The sequence below is a fragment of the Trichosurus vulpecula genome, chromosome 3 (genome assembly GCF_011100635.1).
Source record: "Trichosurus vulpecula isolate mTriVul1 chromosome 3, mTriVul1.pri, whole genome shotgun sequence".
In the NCBI taxonomy this organism is placed as follows: Eukaryota; Metazoa; Chordata; class Mammalia; order Diprotodontia; family Phalangeridae; genus Trichosurus; species Trichosurus vulpecula.
This window is the reverse complement of record NC_050575.1, coordinates 51678449-51699435: the sequence shown is the minus strand read 5'-3', so window position 1 is coordinate 51699435 and position 20987 is coordinate 51678449. Positions and strand designations below refer to the sequence as shown.

The 20987-nt window shown below is 39.4% G+C and overlaps 1 protein-coding gene across 1 annotated transcript in view; it reads right to left on the bottom strand.

Annotated features, from left to right (window-relative positions):
* The window catches only part of ARHGAP26 (Rho GTPase activating protein 26), a 531098-nt gene that overhangs the window by 198101 nt on the left and 312010 nt on the right, over positions 1–20987 (bottom strand). The window contains exons 13-14 of the mRNA XM_036749095.1: positions 16685–16750; positions 11220–11294 (exon numbers count right to left, since the gene is read on the bottom strand). Coding sequence (XP_036604990.1) covers positions 11220–11294; positions 16685–16750 — 141 coding nt within the window. The remainder of the gene's footprint in view (positions 1–11219; positions 11295–16684; positions 16751–20987) is intronic.

Here is a 20987-nt window from a genome sequence, read left to right as displayed (position 1 = left end):
TGGGATATGTGTGTATGTGTTTAACTCAACTTCTGTTTTTATTATAAAAGTTGTGTTTATATTTAAACAACAAAGAAAGAAAAAGCATCTACACACTTAAAAAATTAATTCGATATTCCTAAATCTATTTTAACTAATTTTAAAATACTATATACAGAAGTCAAGATGCAGGGTGAGGATGAAGTGGGGAAAAGAAGGGAATCATGAAGAAAAACATTTAGACAATTACTTGTCTATTACATGTAAAGCAACAGGAATCAACTTTGCTCTTAACTGATAATCTTCCCTCATGTTTGTTTTAATAACATCTATATGAGTGCTCTCTATATGACCACTTCACTGGCCTAGCTGGAAGGGCCTTCAGGGAGGGCTTTGTCCCACTCTGATCACTGTGACCATAAGCTTCATAAGAATCTTAGGCCTCTCCATGTCCACAGTCATAATACTCTGAGTCCCCTTGGCCCTGGCTAAAATAGCCTTCATATCCTTCTTAAGTTTGCTTAGGATAGGTTATCATCATATGCATATTTTTCCTAAGTCTCTAGTGCTGGGGGTAGAAGAACAGTATTCTCTGCAGTGTGGCTCAGGCTCCTGGAGCAGGAGCTCCCCTTAATGTGGGAGGGGAGGTACCCTACGAACCATATTTGCACCTCTAATGATGGCCCCTCTCAACAGAGCACCATGGACCAGGGCTCCCCAGGGAGACCCAACATGTATATGTTTTCTTTTGCAATATGGTTAATGTGAAATATGTTTTACATTACTTTACATGTATAGTCAATACCATATTGCATGTCTTCTTGAGGCGCAGGGTAGGAAGAAAATTTGGAACTCAAAATTTCTTAAAATATTAAAGAAAATTTAAATGTAATTGGGAAATATTTAATTAAATAAATGAAAACATTTAAAAAATAGATGTAGGTTGCATACAAGGTAAAGTGTAGGAGTCTTCAAAAGTCAAGAGACCAACTGCTTCCTAACTGTAAAGTGAAAACGGCCCCAGGCTAACTGGAAAGTGGGCAGTGTTTCTCAAGGGCCCTAAATATCTTTATGCAGAACAGAGCCAGGGATTTGTAGTTACAAAATAACCTAGGCCATAAGAAAGAGAAAACTTCATCCTGTACTGAAAGTAGCTTTTAAAGCGAAGAGACTCAACAGATCAAAAAGCACCTACTATGTTCCACGCACTGTTCTAAGCACTAAGAACACAATGAAAGGCAAAAGACTGTTCCTATTGTCAAGGAGCTCATTTTAATGGGGAAGACAACCTACAAACAACTGTACAGGATAAACTGGAGATGCATTCCAGGCTTGGGGGACCAGTCAGTGAAAATGTACCAAATGGAAAAGTGGAGTGACTTGTAGGATAAAGAGCAAGGTGGTCAGCATCACTGCATTGAAGAGTATACGAGAATGATTCAAATGTAAGAAAACTGGAAGTGGAGAAGGCAGCCAAATTATCAAGGGCTTTGAATGTCAAGAGAGAAGTTGTATTTGATCCTAGAGGTGACCCCGATCTACTGAGTTACTGAATGGGGAGTGGGGAGTGGATACGATCTGAAGGAAAGAAGTTAGAAGTAGATACAATTGTTATTATTGTTCAGTCATTTCAGTCATCTCCATCTTTCTGACCCCATTTGGTGTTTTCTTGGTAAAGATCCTGGAGTGACTTACCATTTCTTTTTCCAGCTCATTTTATGGATGAGGAAACTGAGGCAAATGGCATTAAGTTACTTTCCCACAGTCACACAGCTAGTAAATGTCTGAGGCCAGATTTGAACTCAGTAAGATGAGTCTTCTTAACTCTAAGCTGGGCACTCTATCCACTGTACCATCTAGCTGCCCAGATACAATTGTAGGATTATAAGTTTTAGAGCTATTGGGGTCCTTATAGTCTAATCCAGGGTGGGGAACCTGTGGCCTTGAGGCCACAAGGGGCCCTCTTGGTCCTCAAGTGCTGTCCTCTGACTGAATCCAAACTTCACAGAACAAAGATTAGATTCAGTGAAAGGGCTGCACTTGAGGAACCAGAGGGCCCCTTATGGCCTGGAGGCCACAGGTTATCCATTTCTGGTCCAATCTCTTCATCTTACTAAAGAGAGAATTGAAACCTAAAGAGATTAAGTAACTTGCCCAGAGACAAGATGCAGACCCAGGTTCTGATTCTCTAACTTTCTTTCCATTGTATGCAGCACTTCTTAAACTGTGAGGCATGGCCCCACTGGCAAAAGTAAAAGGTTTTTGAACACAAAGTGACCAAAAATTAATTAAAGATCAAATATGTAATAATGAATCCGAGGTGTTTCTGGCACTTGCCCATGGCGCATCATGCAACTTCACTGCAGCCTTGGTTCTGAAGACAAAGCCTGCACACTTTGCACTACGCATGCCCTTGGGACACATAATGCCAAGGAACACTGCCTAAATGTGAAAAGGGGTCCCTAGTGGAAAAAGTTTGAGAAGCCTTGTTGTTGAATTTCCAACTCAGTGGGGAATGATGGGAAATGTCTAAATTTCATCAGCTAAAAGGATGGCTAACTTCTCTCAGGTGGCCTAAGGAGAGCTTGATACAAGATCAGCTCATGGATTCTAATGGGACCAGCCAAGCTCCCTCAACACCACCAACCCCCAGTCTCTCTGGTGACAAACATTTGCTGAGTGCCCCACTACGTGCCAGGTCCTGTGCTAGATAGAAGCTTTGTAAAAGGACAAAAATGAAAGATTTCTCGCCTTCAAGGAATTTACATTCTGCTAGCGGGAATGGGGTGGGGAAAACAGGGACACAGAGAAGCAAACAGAAAACATAGAGAGTAAATACAAAGAGATCTCAAGGGAGGAAGAGAGCAGTAATAACCAAGGGGCATGATGAAAAGCCTCCTGTAGAGGGTGGCACCTGGAAGGAAGCTAGGGATTCTACAAGGCTCAGGAGAAGGGAAAACAGTCCACGGGCGGGGGGACAGTCTGTGCAAACACACACAAGCAAGAAATGCACTATAGGGTATGGGAAACAAAAATAGGCTAGTCCACTTGAAACACAGTGACCATGATGAAGAGTCATGTGCAATTAGCCTACGAGGAAAAACTGGAAACAGATTTTGAAGAGTTTTCAAGGGCAGACAGAAAAATGTGTATTTTATCTTCTTGTCTGATCTAGTGACAAGGACCGTTGGATAATGCCATTCACCCTAGTGGATTGTCACATGTTCAAGGATTTTCCATTTATGCTTCATGTGAAGGTCCTTTTAGGTGCTATCTCCCCCAAGGAAGAGGGTGTGTCCTTTACAAACAGAGATTGTCTCACTTTTTCTGCTCCAGAGCTTACTTAGCACAGTGCTTGGCACATAGTAAGCACCTAATACATATGTATGTATGTGTTTCCATTCATTTCTTTTTCAGAGAGAGAGAGAGAGACCTATGCCATAAAACTTTCTTTGTTCTCCAAGAACAAAACGTATCTGGGACTCAACTTTTGCCTAAGAGACAGAATCCTATCTAGGGCCATAGAAAAACACAGCCCAGAACAAGAAGCCTTTCTTTTCCTAGCTGTGAAATCTCAAGATGCCACGGCTGGTCAGGTCCTAAAACCAGCCCTATTCTGCATCCACAAATTGTATCCTTTGCCATCTCATACTCCTTACAAATTAATCTTTACTTATTTATGCACCAAAGTGCTTAGTTCAGCCTGTGATTTTCCTTCGAACTACTTACTCCACCTCCCCCTTCCCCACTCCCTCCATCCCCACCCCCCCACTGGGTTGTGGAGAGTTGCCAGTCTTGGCCTCAAGACAAATCTTACTGTACATTTCTTTGAGGAACAAGCTAGCTTCAACTCAAGAAGAGCAAACAACGATAAACAGAACCAGTTGGCAAGTTCTGGAGTGGAGAGTTATTCGTTGAACCACATTTAGCAAAGTAACAATTAGTATCCACTTTAAAAAGGGCTTGCAACCACAGGGATATAGTATAACATCACAGTCAAGACTCAAATAACAGTCCCAGGAAAAGGCTTTTTATAGCACTGATGAGGCAAGGCTCCTTTGGGGTTGAAGCACATGCATTTTAATTCATCCTATTTCCAATACAGCCCAAACCCCAGGCCTCCCAAGCTACCTTCTTTTGAGAAAGAGCTGCCAATTTCCACACCTCCTTGCTGAAGCCCCAGACTTGCGTGTTTGGCTCCCCTGACATTTTGAAGCCTCTAGGAGCAGCTGAATATGCTGTGCCTTGAATAGTACGGGAGAGAATTTATGGCTTTCTCCAGACTAAAAGCCTTTCTTCTCTCCTCATCATTTTTTCTTGACTAGCTGGCAACAACATTCATCACAGGGGGAGAAGAAAGCCAATGTAGAAAAGACCATGTAATCATGGAGGTACAGACCAATCTGTTGATCAGTAAGCATTAAGCAAAAGACATGGTCCCTGGCCTCAAGGAGATCCCTTTTTTTTGAGCTTACATTCTAATAGGAGAGACAACATGCAAACAATTATGAGCAAACAAAATATACAGAGGATGAATGGGAAGTAATATTGGGAAGGAAGGCACTGTCAGTAGGGGTAGGGGACAGAGCAGATGGCAAGTCCTCTGGCAGAGGGCAGGATTGCAGCTGAAGGAAGCAGGGAAGTCAGAAGGAACAGCATCCCAGGGATGGGAGATAACCAGTGGAAAAGGCATGGAGGTGGTGGGAGACGGAGTGTCATTTGAAATGAAAGGCAAAAAGGCCAGTGTCACTGGATTGTAGGGTACAAGAAGGGGGTAAGGTGGGAGAAGACTGGAAAAGCAGGCAGGAGCAAGTTTGTGAAGGGACTTAAAAGCAGAGGATTTTAGATTAGATCCAGGAGTCACTGGAGTTCAGTAAATAGAGTAGGTAACATGGTCAAACCTATATGAATCACTTTGGCAGTGGAATGGAGACTAGAGTGAGGAGAGGCCTGAGGCAGGGAGACCCACCAGGAATGAAGCATAGTCTGCTCTTCATTGTGGGTTCAGGGTCTGTTTACCCCATCTGTGGATTGGCCAGGAGGCCCTTTGCTTCTCTCCCAGGAAAACAGGAGCCCCTTGAGATCGGGGATCTCACATGGGACTCTGCACATAGTAGGCACTTAACAAATGCTTTAACAGTTTAAAGTCCTCTTCCTTTTTCCCACCACAAATTACAGACTCAATTTCAGAACTGCAAAGGAGCTCAGAAACTTAACCCAACATGTACCTGAATTTAAATCATTTTTTAGGAAACCCATGATAAGCAGATTCAATGATGTGGAATGCATTACCTCATGAAGCAGTCCATTCTGGTTTGGGGTGGGTTTGACTGTTAGGTTTTCTTTATACTGAATCTAATTATATACTGTGGGTAGTTAGGTGGCACAGTAGATACAGTGCTGGCTCCAGAGTCAGGAAGACTCAACTTTGTGGGTTCAAATCTGGCCTCAGACACTTATTACCTGTGTGACCCTAGGCAAGTCACTTACCTCTGTCTGCTTCAGTAAAATGAGCTGAGAGGGAAATGGCAAACCACTCCAGTACTTTTGCCAAGAAAACCCCAAATGGGATCATAGAGTTAGAACATGACTGAAAAGCAAAATTCCTTTTCCATGTAATAGTGTGAATAGCAAGGTCAGGGACCCTTGTCTGAACTGTTTATCTCTCCCAGTACCTAGCACAGCAAGGCAAACAAGGGAGCCTTAAACATTTGCTACAAACAAATTTGCTTTAATCATGTTCTTGTCTAATTCCTCTTCATCAGACAATGCAATGCGGTTTGACTTTCTAGTCTGTATATTATTCAAGTCTCCTTCTTTTCCTCTCTCAATCACCTCCCTGGATATTTCATAGCAATGGAAAGGGGGGAATGAAAGAAACGGAGAGGGGAAGGTAGAAGAGAAAGAGCACGGAGATAGAAGAGAGAAGGGGGGAAGAGGGAGAAGGGAATGAAAAGCTCAAACTTGCTTCTTAGTAACAGCTCTGGGAAAGAGTTAGGTAGAAAAGGATAACCATTTATCACTTGTCTCTTTCTGTCTCCCAATCACCTGGATGTGGCTACACGAATAATGCCTAATTATCAACCAGCCATCATTAGAGAGAACCCTAGTTTCCTCATCCGGAAAATAAGGGGGGTGGATTAGATGACCAGGAAAGGTTCCTTCCAGTTCTAATCTGTGACTTCCTCTATGGTCCTCTACTATGCAAAGTTGTTTTTAGTTATTAAAATAACAAACAGCTCACATTTCTAAAGCACTTTCACACTCACAAAATCCTTTTCCGACAACCAACGTGTGAAGAAGATAGCGTTAGTATCCCCATTTTACAGATGAAGAAACTAAGATTCAAAAATACAAAACATCCCTTGTCTCTGTTGGAGCTGGATCAGAACCTGGATCTCCTAACTCCAAGTCTAAAGCTCTCTGGACTAGACCATGTTGATGCATCGATGCTATTTCTTCAAAAAGGCTAGGAAATAAAAGGCAGACAATAAAAAAGCAAAGACCCAAAGGGTCCCTGGGTGCTATGCTATATGGTGTGCATAGTTTGACTGAAAATGGAACAAGAGAAAGCATGTTAATATAAGTTAGTGTTTATAAAGCACTGCATTTCCTGATTCCCTCTAATACCTTCCATGTGTTCTTCATAGCATTAACTTTAGTTTAATCAATGGTAAAAGAAAGAAAACACTGGCCTAAGTTGTATACACTGCTTGTGAGATATGTTGTCTAGGCACATACACATAAGGACAGGATAACAGCTGGTTTACAAAACACATTTTCTAAATTGAAAGTTGGCTAGGTCATTTTCCTCCACATCTACAGACAAAGTTTTAAAACTGCCCCCAAGAGAGCCTCTGTTTCTAGGAATTTTTAAGTCTTTCTCCCTCCTTTACAATCTCTAAAGACCACTGACCTCTGTTGCTAGGAAACCAGATCAAAGGTCATTTTTTTGGTTTGACACTAATATGTTAAGAGACCACAATTGTATTTGCTAGAAATTCTACCAGAATCTCCTAAGGAGTTCCAATAGAAACATTCTCATAGCAATTGTCCTTTCTCACCATCTACAAAGCAATGTCCTCAAGTATATGGGTAAAGAAAAGAGACTGGTGGTTCTTACTTAATTAAAATCCATTATGATAATAATAAGACTAACACACCGCTAACTCTTTTGAGACTGTCAGATAGTGAATCCAAGTGTGTTCTTAATCAAAATTCTCAAGCAACATCATGAACATTAGAATGCCGAAATGTCCTAGAACAGCATGTGAACAAACTGCTTCCTGAATGGAATGAGCCACATTAAATTATGTCTCATGAAATAGTGCTACATGTTCAAAATGAGCATGGTACTAAGAAGGAAGTGTGGTATAGTGGACAGAGTAACAGCCTTTTGTTCTGATTCAGCCCCTTGTGCGATCCAAGACAAGATAAACTAACTTGGCAGACAGGGGATGTAGGTGGATACAGTGGTAGGCTTATTAACTATCATTAACCTTTCAGAACCTTAATTTCCAATCTCTAAAATGAAGGAGTTGGTTAGACTAGATCAAGCATTTCTGAATCCACATAGATTTGAGGGGGTCCATGAATTTGGATAGGAAACAAAATTACAACTTTATTTTCACTAACCTCTAGTTGAAATTTCCTTCAATTATGAATGGAGACAACAAAAAAGTATTCTGAGAAGGGCTACACCTGACTGCCAAACACAAAAAATTTTTAAGAGGCCCTGGACTAGATAATTTCTATGGTTCCTTCCCAGTTCCAAATTCTAAAACAGCAAGAAGGATGGAGAAAGAGATCACCTCCTTCTACGTTCCCCCTTTACAAGCCAAGGTGAGAATCTTGGGAATACGTCACACATAAGATTAAACCATTTGGCTTGAAATATCAAGCTAGTATGGTAGTAAGAATCATAGATTCTGGTCTCAGACCTTCCCCATTTGTGGTACACCCATGGACAAGCCGAAAGATCCACCCCTTAGGCTCTGATGAACCAAGTGAATTTTGGTTAATCTTCACCTGGGATTATGATCTGGAATGTGCTGCCTAGAGCTATAGAAAATGAGAAAAAGGCCTGGCAGATGAGGCAGCTTAGTTGTCAGCTCGGCACAGCTGTCCTCATGATGTGCAGCTGCTTGAATATTCACACACTGGGTTCACTAGGGGCTTTCCAGCTGGTTACTGCTTATTCCTAACAACAATTCACAGAAGCAGGTTATTACATTAATCATCCTGAGGAAGATAGTAGACAAATGGCTGGTTTGAGAGCCAACCAGAGTATCAATGATAGAAACCAGGTTCCTTCACACCTGTTCTTCTGATAAGTCCAATGACCTAAGCTTCCCTTCATTGAAACATGTCATGGGCCTGCCTAAAATGCCACATTTCCTCGCCCCTGCATAAGAGTCCTAACTAAAGCTTGGATATCTGCCACCTGGTAGTCACTTCAATTTCTCAAAGTTAACTATGCCTACAATCTGAACTAAAATACTGAAATTTCAAGAGAGGCCCTAAGATAAATGAATAGTTATGGTTTAAACATCAGTTTCACTGATGTTTAATAACAGCATAGGATTTTGTATGGAAGAAGCTTAGACTTTTGAAATTAACAAATATAGTACAAAATCGGTAAGACCAATCACTAATTCCTCAATAAATAAGTGGTCAAAGGATATAAACAAACATCTCTAAAAAAAGAATTGTAAGCTACTAATAACCACGTGGAGAATGCTCCAACTCATTAATAATAAGAGAAATGCAAATCAAAACAACCTCACACCCAGCAAACTGGCAAAGATGACAAAAGATGGAAATAATTGGGCAATGTTGGAGGGGATATAGAAAGATAAGCACTCTGATGTACTATTGGTGGAGCTGAAAAAAATGGTCCAAACATTTTGGAAACCAATTTGTAAACACATGAAGAAAGTGACTAAAATGTCTACATCCTCTGACCCAGAGATCCTGCTGCAAGACATATTCCACAAGAAGGCCAAAGATCTTTTTTAAAGCCTCATATATACTAAACTTTTTTTTGGGGGGGTAACCACAAAGAACTGGAAAAAAAGGTAGGTGCCCATTAATTGAGGAATGACTAAACAAGTTATGAACGTAACAGAATACTGCTGGGCTGCAGAAGAACTGATGCATAAACATGAAAATATATACAATGACAATACAGTAAACTGAAGCACAGTATTAACAAATGGAACTTAAGGCTCTGAAATTATAACTAACCTTAGTCCCAAAGGAAATCTGAGAAAGCATCTCCTCCCACTTCTTTCCAGAGGAGGAGAATGTCAGGCCTTTTCAATGTGTTAGTTTTGCTGAAGTAGTTTTTTTTTTTTCCTTTTTTATTTTTAGTTATAAGGCATAGTTCTCTGGGAGGTTACGGGAGGATTCACTGGGAAAGGGAAGTGATATTAAGAACAAAAATTATCAATAAAACCTTACTTTAAAAAGAGGGAGGTATGTTGGGTGAGGAGGTGGGCTACAGAAGAGGCAGATTTAGCCCAACATGAGAGACACAAACAATAGGAAATCATGACTTTTTCCCCCCAGTTGAATTTGTTTTCATTGAAGCAACTGAGGCTGACATGAGTGGTGTCCCTGCCTAGAGCACCAAGCTGGGACCATGAACAGCAGCCCCATCTATAAAAGTGTCCCTGCAAAAGTGCTTATAGTGACAAATATCACAGTCACCAATCTCGGAAATCTGATCTGTTTGCCATTTAAATCTATGTTATTCACTGGTGCTGGCTGCATTCGTATCTAAAAATACAGGAAATCTGCAGCCTAAGCACATTTGGCCCGTTAGCTCATGGGGTTCTGATTTGAATACTGAACATGTGGAGTGGGATGAAGGTTTTGTTTGGATATCTGCTATCCATACGGGGCGGAGGAGGAGGGAAGAAGGAAGTGTAGGTTGAGTTCTGCTGCTTATACTACAGAGAAGAAGTATGAATTTGTGGGCTAGGAGATTGGGTCAGAAGGATTATCCACTGAGGTAAACTCAGTTTTGGAGTTATATGATGGATTCTCACTAGCAAAGGAACGGCAAGGTTATTCTCTCAGAAAAAGCTTCTGTAATTAGAATCATCCCCTTTTCTCCACTCACAAAGGCTCTACTCACATCTGACCTGAATTGCTGCAATGATCTCATAACTGCAAACCTGCCCTTCAAGTCTCTCCTTTCTCCTCTGCCAGAGTGATATTCCAAAAACCTAAGTCTGAGCATGTCACTGCTCTGCTCAAGAACGATCAATGGCTCCCTGTTATCTCTAGGATCAAATATTAACTAAACTGCTTGGCATTTTAAGCCCTTCATCATCTGGCTCCTTCCTATATTATTACTCTGTCATCCACATCACACTTCCTATCTCTGCCTTTATATAGGTTATCTCCCATGCTTAGATCCTCTCTCCTCACTTCTGTCTCTTAGAATCCATAGCCTCCTTCAAAACTCAGCTCAAGTTCTACTTCCTGTATGGAATGAAGTCTTTCCTGGCCATGCCATCCCCAAGGTGCTAGTGCCCTCCCTACTAAAAAGATCTATTTTATATCTACTTATATGAATACCTGTTGTTTTCCAGGATAAAAGAAAAGTTCCCTGAGGACAAGGACTGATTCATTTTGTCTCTGTATCCCCAGCACTAAGCATAGTTCTTGGCACATGGCAGACACTTAATAAATGCTTGTTGATTAATTTATTGCATTGATCCCCTTGCTGAGGCACCAGACTGTAGCATCAATAAATACCTGACCCATTTCACAGATAGCAGGAGTCACAGGCCATTAAAGACAAAGTAGGGAGGGGCCATATGGGATATGGATCCCAAGGTAAGGCAAGAGGCCAAGGGCAGCTGTCTTCCACCAGTAAGGGTGTGGTACTCCTGGTCTATGTCCCTAGGCTCTAATGTGGGAGAGAAAAAGGAATCCAAGCTCTGGCATGTTTTTAAAGTCTGTAGCAGAAATTATGGCAAGGCCAGCTGGGAATAACCAGAGATATTCATAGCCAAAGTCCTCTCCAGCTATCAAGGGGAGAGCCAGGGTGGGACAGGAACCTGACACCATTTTCTTTCTTTTTTTATTTGCTTACATCCCTCTAAGCCCCGATTTTCAATCAATAAATATTTCATCCAGAAAGGTTGGGTCCTTCCCCTCCTTCTCTTACTTTTCCAAAACAACCCTACCAGCCACTTTCGCTCAGAGCCAGCGGCTATGGCACTCACCCATCAAAACACTCAGCAACTTCTGGACTCTGGAGTTGACGCCAACAATTCTGTAGAGTCCTTGCTCATTGATCCCTGGGAAAAGAAGAAGACTCTGATTTAATTAGAGGACCATCAGTGCATAAATAAGGCTAATGCAACCTAATGCATTTCTTTCATTTCCTCAGCCTTCCTAATAACTGCTCTAATTAAAGCATCTTGTCACTCAGCCCTGATGTTGGAGAAGGGGTGGATGGGATTTGGTACAGCTGTCTAGAATTTCATGGATGGACTACACACTATAACCCTGGTGTTAGTCTGGTAATCAGACTAACCTCCCCTAGCCTCCCCTGCCAGAGGCAACATCTGGACAGGCTGAAAGATGCCAGTGATAATGGCAACAATACATGTGTATTATTCATATAAATATATGGGTGCACACGCATACCCCGTAAGTGTGTTTGTAGCCAACAACAGAGTTAAGTAACAAAGAGGTACATTTTGGATTTTCATGATGCCATTTTGCAATACCAGAATATGAAATACTTAATGGTGAGGACACACTCAGCTTTGCATTTGGTGGCCGAAGCATATATAATTGGTAGTTAAAGAAAGAGACTTAGCTTAGTACTCAGGAAGCCTGCTCCTTTGTTATACAAATGTTTTCCTCTATAAAATTTTTTTAGAAAGATGATACCATCATCTTCCTCTTTATTCAATACCAGAAAAATACTACTTGGTCTTTGGGGTTTATTTTGTTATTGATTGATGCCTTTAGGTTTTTTTGTTGGTGTTTTTTTTTAACTGCAGACAAATGCAATCCCCTTCCAATTGAATGCTCCTTTGAAAGAGAGAAAGCAAGTTAAGAGAAACAAACTGGAAAAATAAAAATGTCTCTCAGTTCTAAATATTCACTAAGCAACAGCAACTTTAGAAAGGAAAAAATATTATCTTTTGACAGTGCATTCAATATGCCAAACCTGGAGCCTGCCCTTATTTCTACTGAAAGGATTTTAATATGTTTTATTATCTTTCCCCTTTTGGAGATTCATTGCAAAAGTCACCTAAAGGATCCAACAAATGTTAGCCCTTTTTCATTCATTTCTATCTCCATAAATTTGAAGAAACTGATCTTTACAGCAAGGTAAAAAATTCACACTCCTATTTGATAGAGAAGGCTAATTTGAATCAAGAGCTCATGGTGCTTTTGTACTCTTTGCTTGCTCTATCCATCTATCTATCTGTCTATCTATCCATGAGACACTTCATAGAAAGAAATTATTATACTAGAGCCACTGAAAGATACATTATGGCCAAACAAGACAGGCTTGGAAGTCATAAGTATTAAAAATGAATTTGCTAAGTTTTCAGTTAGCAATTTACAGAGGAATAGGACTATTCAAAGGCTATGGGTACCTAAAATATATGGATAAAATGGGGTGATCTGCAGCTACTAAAGGGCTTAGAATCCAACCCATTCAACTTTAGAGAAGATGAATCTAAAGCTTAGCTACAATGAGTGACTCACCTCAGGTCACAGAAAGAGTAGCCACTGAATTCTATAACACTATTTTGCAGGGCTATACCCTTTGTATCAGTAATTAGGGTGGGACCTTCTTTTACTGTTTTCTCTTTTAGCACTTATTTAATCAAGTGCCCTTGAAGAGTCTGGCCTTTGTTTCTTTGATTGGATCAAGAGTCATTGACTTGTATATGGTGGTACTAGGGACTAAATTTCCCACACCTTAAATGGGATTTTTCACTGTTCTTTTGAGTGCTTTTCAGCACTGAGGTAATCAAATGCCCTGAGATGGTATATAAGATCCAAGGTTGGCATTTGACTTTTGGGGTTCTGAGATGGTATATAAGTATGGTATATATATGGTATATATAAGATGGTATATAATCAGGGCCCTGAGATGGTATATAAGATCCAAGGTTGGCATTTGACTTTTGGGGTTCTCACTCATTGGAAGAGTGTCCGTGTGGAGACTCTGGGTAGCCACTGAGGAGCCCCCCCGCTTTGAAGAAACCCAGATGTTTGGTTTGGGGGCAAACTCATGGAAGCAGTGTTGAGACTCTAGGCAAGCTGTAACTGCCCCCCCGGCTTTGCTAACCCAGACCCATTAGTTCTTCTCTGGTAACTATGTATTATGATTTGGTATTGTCTCTGTTTGTAATTTGTTTGTATTTATTTTGCAGTTCAGGGTGCTGGCTTTTCCTCCCGAAGTAGGTGAATGATATTTGTATGTTGGATTAAAGTGAGATTGTTAGCCCCTCAAAGTTACTTTCCTTAGTAAAGCAGATCAAAAGGACCTGTGCTGGCAGCTCTTGTTGCTGGTCTTGCTGGGTCTTACACACCAACAACAGCTGCTAGCCGAATTGTTGCTACATCCTCTGAGACAATCAATTAATAAGCATTAATGAAAATCCTACTAGGTACCAGAAACTGGGTTGCCCTACTAAAAATACAAAGAAAGAAAGGAGTCACCCACTCAACCATTCTAAGTGGTCCAATTTCTAAAGTGACTGTAGGAAATCATAGCTCCTATCTAAATATTATAGATTCCAGGTTGATAGCTTTCGTTAGTAATTATTTTTGTAATTTTGGATAAATTGCTTTTGCTGTGCAAAACTCCCTTATTTTTATAGAATTTATTTTGTCATCAATCACGTTCATTTAAAAGATAGTAATTTTCTCTACTCTAGAACTGAGAGTAATATTCCTGTTTTTTTACAATTTGTATTGTGTATATATATGTGAACCCGAGTACATGTATATGTTATACACACATACTTACATATATATTACATGTATGCTGTTGACTATTGGCCTAATCCTATTTTTGACCAGCTATCAAATTTTTCCAACAATGTGTACTGAAGTCCAAATTAATTTCTATACTGTTTTGTAGTTTTAGATGTATAAAATATTCATCTATTAGCCACCTTTGACTCTAATTTTGGATTTTTATTCTGTTTCATTGGTCTATTTTTCTATTTTTAAAAATTCAGTACTAGAGCTTTTATAATTAATACTTCCCAAAATAATCTGAGATTTGAAAGTTAACTTTTCCATCCTCTTTCTGTTTGATGATCTCACTCATTTGTTTTCTCATGCACCAGAGACAGTTAGGGTGCAGTGAATGGAGGGCTGGGCCTGGAATCAGGAAGACTCCATTTCAAATATGGCCTAAGAAACTTGGTAGCTTTGTGATTCTGAGCAAGTAGTTTAGCTGCCTCTGTTTCCTCAGCCATAAAATAAGGATATTAATAGCACTTCTCTCAAAGAATACTGGCTCAAATTATATAAATATAATGTAATATAATACACAATATTATATTATATATTATATAATATTATTTGAGCCAATTATATAGTTGGCTCAAATTATATATAATTCTCTCAGAACTGTTTCAGAGTTGGTAGTTTTTACAAAGGCTTTATACAAAGGTATATCTTGGTAGGTTAACTGTCCAACTATTTAAGCAACTTTGCATTATAAAAAATAGCATAAATAGTATTTCTTTTTCCAAATGTTTCTCTTTATTTCTATTAGTAATATATAAAAATGCAGATATCTTGGTAGGTAACTGTTTCATGCAATTTTAAATAGTATTTCTTTTTCCAAATGTTTCTCCTTGTTTCTATTAGTAATATATTTATATGCAGACTTTCCCCCTCAGGTTCATCTTAACAAAGTAAGGATTAGGAATACTAAATTGATTTCTTTCCTTAATTTTTTAGTTGAAGATCTTGAATTAATATGTCATCATGTCATTTGCTAAAAGAGAAATTTTATGCTCATCTTTGCCAATGTTCATTTCCTTAATTTTTATTTTCTAACTGCCATAACTAGTATTTCTAAAATTATGTAAAAACCTTGGGTAATAGTGAATTACTATGTAAGGGTAATAATATGGGTAACATTGAATAGCCCAACTCCTTATCTCCTGGTTCTGCTTCAGAATTTCCAGACTTCTCCACCTCCATCCCAGTGGTCTTCTTACACTGGAGATGTTTCCACCTCTAACACCCCCTTCTCCAACTGGTGGATTCCAGCCGAGAACCAATGTTTAAGGAAGTTTGCCAGCCTTGATCATTTTTCACCCAAGTCAGATTTTATTGAAAGTGTGCACATACACTTTCCTCTCCCCAACCCTTATTTTCCAGTTTCCGATTACATGTTGTCTTCCCTCGTTAGAAGGTAAGCTCCTTGAAGGCAGAGACTGTCTTTCTTCTGGCTAGTATTTATATTCTAAGCACTTAAAGCACATAATAAAAATCAATTTTTTTCTTTCAAAATTTCAAAATCAATCTTTCCTCTTTCTTTCTTTCATTCCTTCTATCTCTGGTAACTTTGCACAGCCCTCCCTCACGTAAAACCAATTCACTTGCAAAGTCATGGCATCATCTTCCTGATGCCATGGTCCTCTTTGAGAGCAAAGGACAAACCACACAACCTGTGGAGGTAGCACGTTATGAAGTAAGAGGACTGGAGTGCAAATCCTACCTCTGAGCCTTGGCAACTAACTCTCATGTGGGATGTCTAAGACAGAGCTACGAAAAATGATATACCAAGGAGTAAGTAACTAGTTGACACTCAAGTCAACTTATTCAAAATCAGTCTAATAATCCAAGGACTGTTTAATGGCCTTTGTTACTGATATCCTAGCCCAAAATGCAGAGAACCAGATCTTATGGGTTAATGATAATTTTGACTAGAACCCACCGAGAAGACAATGTGCTCAGAGAGGCCAGGGGACGAGGCGCACTGAATGACTTCATTTCATTCTCCAATCTGTCTCCTACAGTATCAGGCACATTGGATCTCTCTAGATCAAGGGTTCTTAAGCTGAGGTCTATAAACTTCTATTGTTAGTATTGTCATAGCTGTGTTTGAAGATAATTGATTAACTCTATGCATAAATTTTATTTCATGCAGTAAAAATGTCATTCTGAGAAGGGGTTCTCTTTTTGTATCCCCAGTGCTTAGCACAGTGACATACGGTAGGTGCTTAATAAATGGTTACTGATTGACTGATGTAGAGAACCTGTTCTCATGAGTGATGGTGACGGTCCCCTGCCATGGTCAGACTTTATCTTCAATACTATTGTGTTCATGTCTGGGTGTCACATTTTAAGAGCATCCAGAAGTGATGGCAAATATTGTTGAGATGAACTTTTTAACAATTATAGCTATCCCAGAATGGAATGGGCTTGCCTTGGGAAGTAATGGGTTACCTCATGTGAAAGTGCTCAAGCCAAAGCTGGATGAACCCTTTTGGGTTGGAGAGGAATGAAGGGGAAGTTCTGGCACTGCTGAACTAGATGGACTCTCAGACCCCATGATATGCACACTGACTGTGGTATTCTGGCAGTTAATGAATCACTTAAAATTGGGAAACAGCAGATAGCAGATAATATGCTACAAACAGCTGTGCAACCTTCACGGAGAACAATGCCATCTGTTGAGATCCTTTACCTCTGGTTTCCACAGCATGGATGCACTTCCTGATTATGCTGAAGCCAATGGTGTCCAACTGTGCAGCTGAAAAAGAAAGGAAGGAGATTTTTTTTTTGCCATTGCAGCCAAAATCATGGTGAGATTTCTGCTAATTCTCCATTAGACTATAGACTCCTGGAAAGCTAGGACCATTTTTTGCCTTTCTTTGTATTTCCAGGGCTTAGCCAAGTGTCTGGCACATAGTTGGTGCTTAATAAATGCTAGTTTACTGACTATTCAAAAAGAAAATATATTTATCTTTCCAATAAAGAGATGGGAAGTAACTAGGCACTTATCAAATATGTTTTCAACTTGGGAGCTCCCTTTTACTCACTTTCAATAATTCAGCATTATTTATTAAAAATCCATGGTGAAATTCTTTGTTATAAGGGAAGGCTGTTTGGGAGAGAGGAGGTGGAGAGATAAAGAGGGACATCTAGGTGATGTTAAAAACAAAGACTACTGGGGTGGAGCTAAGATGGCAGGGTAAAGGTAAGGTCTCACTTGAGCTCTCCCAAATTGCCCTCCAAACAACTTTAAAATAATGCTTCAAAATGAAGTCTAGAGTAGTATAACCAACAAAAGCACAGGCTGAAACAATTTTCCAGACCAATAAAACATAGAAGGTCTACAGGGAAGGCAAGAGTAGAGCACAGTCCAGCGCAGACCACCCCCAGTGAGTCAGTAGCAGGCCTCGGGGGCTACTGAATTTGCAGCAGTGGCTTCTTGAGTTCTCAACCAAGATGGACTGTCCACATACGGATGGAGATTACAGGCGACCTTTGCCGGCAGTGGGTACAGGACTCTGTTGCATTGCCAATATACAGTTCTGGGTCACAATCTCAGGGTGAAGAGGAGCACTAGCACATTAGGACATGCAGCTACAGTGGAGCAGGGATCCTGGTCACTGTTCTAGGGTGGAAAAAAGTGCTATTGGTCACTCACATACCAAAGCACATGCCAGAAGAGCAGTGACCACACCTTTCCTAAGATCATACCACCCTGGAAGAACTGAAAACTTTATGGACACCCAAAACTAGCTCTGCAAACAGATGTGCGCACACACACATACATACACACACACACACACACACACACACACACACACACATCTCAGGAGCAGAGCCCAACTTTAATATAATGTTAAAAGTCAATAAATAGTATAGAAAAATAAGCAAACAACAAAAAAAGAACCTGACCATAGAAAGTTATTATGGTGACAGGGAAAATCAAAACAAACCCTGAAGACAACAACAAATTCAAAAGTGTTATAGCCAAAGCCTCGAAGAAAAATGTGCATTGGTCTCAGGCCAAAAAAACCAACCAAACAAACATAAAAGAATTCCTAGAAGAGCTCAAAAGGGATTTTGTTTTTAACTCAAATAAGAGAGGCAGAGGAATAATTGGGGAAAAGAAAAGAGAATGATGCAAGAAAACCATGAAAAGAGAGTCAACAGCTTGGTAAAGGAGGCACAAAAAAAAAAAAACACTGAAGAGAATAATATTTTAAGAAACAGAATAGGCCAAACAGTAAAAGAGGTAAAAAAAAAAAAAAGTCCACTAAAGAGAACTCCTTAAAAAACAGAACTGGCTAAATGAAAAAGAACATACAAAAGCTCACTGAAGAAAATAATTTATTTAACTGAGAACATGGAAACTAATGATTCCATGAGACATCAATAAAAAATAAAACTGAAAGAATGAAAAAACAGAAGAAAATGTCAAATATCTCATTAGAAAAACTAACCTGGAAAGCAGATGATAGAGAGATAATTTAAGAATTATTGGATTACCTGAGAAAGCGTCTGGACAACATCTTTCAAGAAATTATTGAGGAAAACTGCCCTGATACCCTAGAACCATAGGGTAAAATTGAAATGGAAAGAATCCACTCATCACCTCCTGAAGGAACTCCACAAATGAAAACTCCCAGGAATATTCTGGCCAAATTTCAGAGTTCCCAGGTCAGGGAGAAAATACTGCAATCAGTCAGAAAAAAAATTTCAAATATCATAGAGCCACATTTAAGATAACGCAAGATTTAGCAGCTTCTACGTTAAAAGATCAAAGTGCTTAGAATATGATATTCCAGAGGGCAAAGGAGCTAGGATTATAACCAAGAATCACCTACCAAGGAAAACTGAGTACAATCCTTCAAGTGAAAAATGTACATTTAATGAACTAAGGACTTTCAAGCATTCCAGAGGAAAAGACCAGAGCTAAATGGAAAATATGACTTTCAAATACAAGACTCAAGAGAAGCATAAACAGGCAAATGGGAGAGAGAAATCATAAGGAATTCAATAAGGTTAAACTTTTTACATTCCTATATGGGAAGATGACACTTGTAACTCCTAAGAACTTTATCATTATAAGGATAGTTAGAAGGAGTATACATAGACAAGAGGGTATGGGTGTGAATTGACCGTGATGGGATGATATCTAGAAAAATAAAATTAAGGGGTGAGAAAGAGGGATGCACTGGGAAAAGGGGTAAGGGAGAGGTAGAATGGGGTAAATCACCTTACATAAATGAGATATTTAAGAGCTTTTACAGTGAAAGGGAAGATGGGGGGGTGGCAGACAACGCTTGAACTTTACTCTCACTGAAACTAGAATAAAGAAGGATATAAAAGTCTATCTTACCCTATAGGGAAATAAGGAGGAGGAGAAGATGAAAAGAGAGGGAAGACTGAGGGAGGTGGTGATCAGAAGCAAAACACTTTTGAGAAGAAACAGAGTGAAAGGAGAGAGCAGAATAAATAGGGGGAAAATAGAATGGAGGGAAATACACTTAGCAATCATACTGCAAAAAAAATTTTTCACAACAGGTTTCTCTGACAAAGGCCTCATTTCTTAAATATATAGAGAACAGAGTTAAATTTGTAAGAATATGAGTCAATTCCCAATTGATAAATGGTCAAAGGATATGAAAGGCAGTTTTCAGATGAAATAATCAAAGCCATCTATAATCATATGAAAAAAATGCTCTAAATCACTATTGATTAGAGAAACTCTTGAGTTATCACCTCATACCTATCAGATTGGCTAATATGACAGAAAAAGAAAATAAATATTGGAGGGGATGTGAGGAAATTGGGACACTAATGCACTGTTGGTGAAGTTATAAACTGATTCAAGCATTCTGGAGAGCAATTTGGAATTATGCCCAAAGGGCTGTAAAACTGTGCATACCCTTTAACCCAGCAATACCCCTACTAAAGAGATTTTTTTAAATGGGAAAAGACCTGTATGAACAAAAATATTTATATCAGCTCTTTTTTTTTGGTGGCAAAGAACTGGAAATTGAAGGGATGCCAATCAATTGGGGATTGGTTGAACAAGGTGTGGTATGTGATTGTGATGGAATGAAGAAACGGAGAGAATTTGGAACTCAGCATTTAAAAAAACAATGTTAATTATCTTTAAATAAAATTGGAAAAAATTAGAATATTTTTTAAAAAAAACAAAGGATATTGGTAAACTTTTTTTTTTTAAAAAAGAATAATCTATGGTGTGCTACTAGGTAGTCAAGGTGGTCAAACAGAGAGAAATATAGAATATACAGCAAAATACTGACAGCAACACAATTTTTGTGGTTTAAAGAGAAAAAGAACTGGAAACAAAGCAGATGCCCACTGATGGGAGAATGGCTAAACCAAGTAGTATGCATCGATGTAAGGGAATGTTACTGTATCACAATTCAGAGACTCATGGGAAGATGCACCTGAAATATGGAGGGGAAAACAAACATACTAAATGATATCCATTTATATGGAAAAGGGAAAGGAAGAAGACAGGACGGGAAAGGAGGGAAGGGAATATTGGATTCCAGGGAAGAATTGAGAAAACACTCCTTCTGTCCTCCTTTGCAGAGGGGAGGGACTATGGGTGTGGAATATAACAAACTGTCAGACACACTTCATTAGTTCACTGAGTTTGATGAATCCTTTTCTCTCCTTTCTTTACTTAAAAAAAAGCTTTTCTTTTCTCTTTCAGTCAGTCAATAAAGATTTAGGTGCTATGTGCCAAAGGCTAAAGCAATGAGGATACAAAAAAAAAGAAAAGGTAAAAAACAGTCCCTGTTACAAGGGATGGCGAGAGAGAGAGAGAGAGAGAGAGAGAGAGAGAGAGAGAGAGAGAGAGAGAGAGAGAGAGAGATGTATTCAGAAATGAATGAGAGATAAAAAGAAAAAGACCAAGCTGGAGGAATACAAAAGAATTACATGTTACCCAATTGAGGAGGGAGGCAGACAACTCTACTCTTATGACAGAAAAGGGA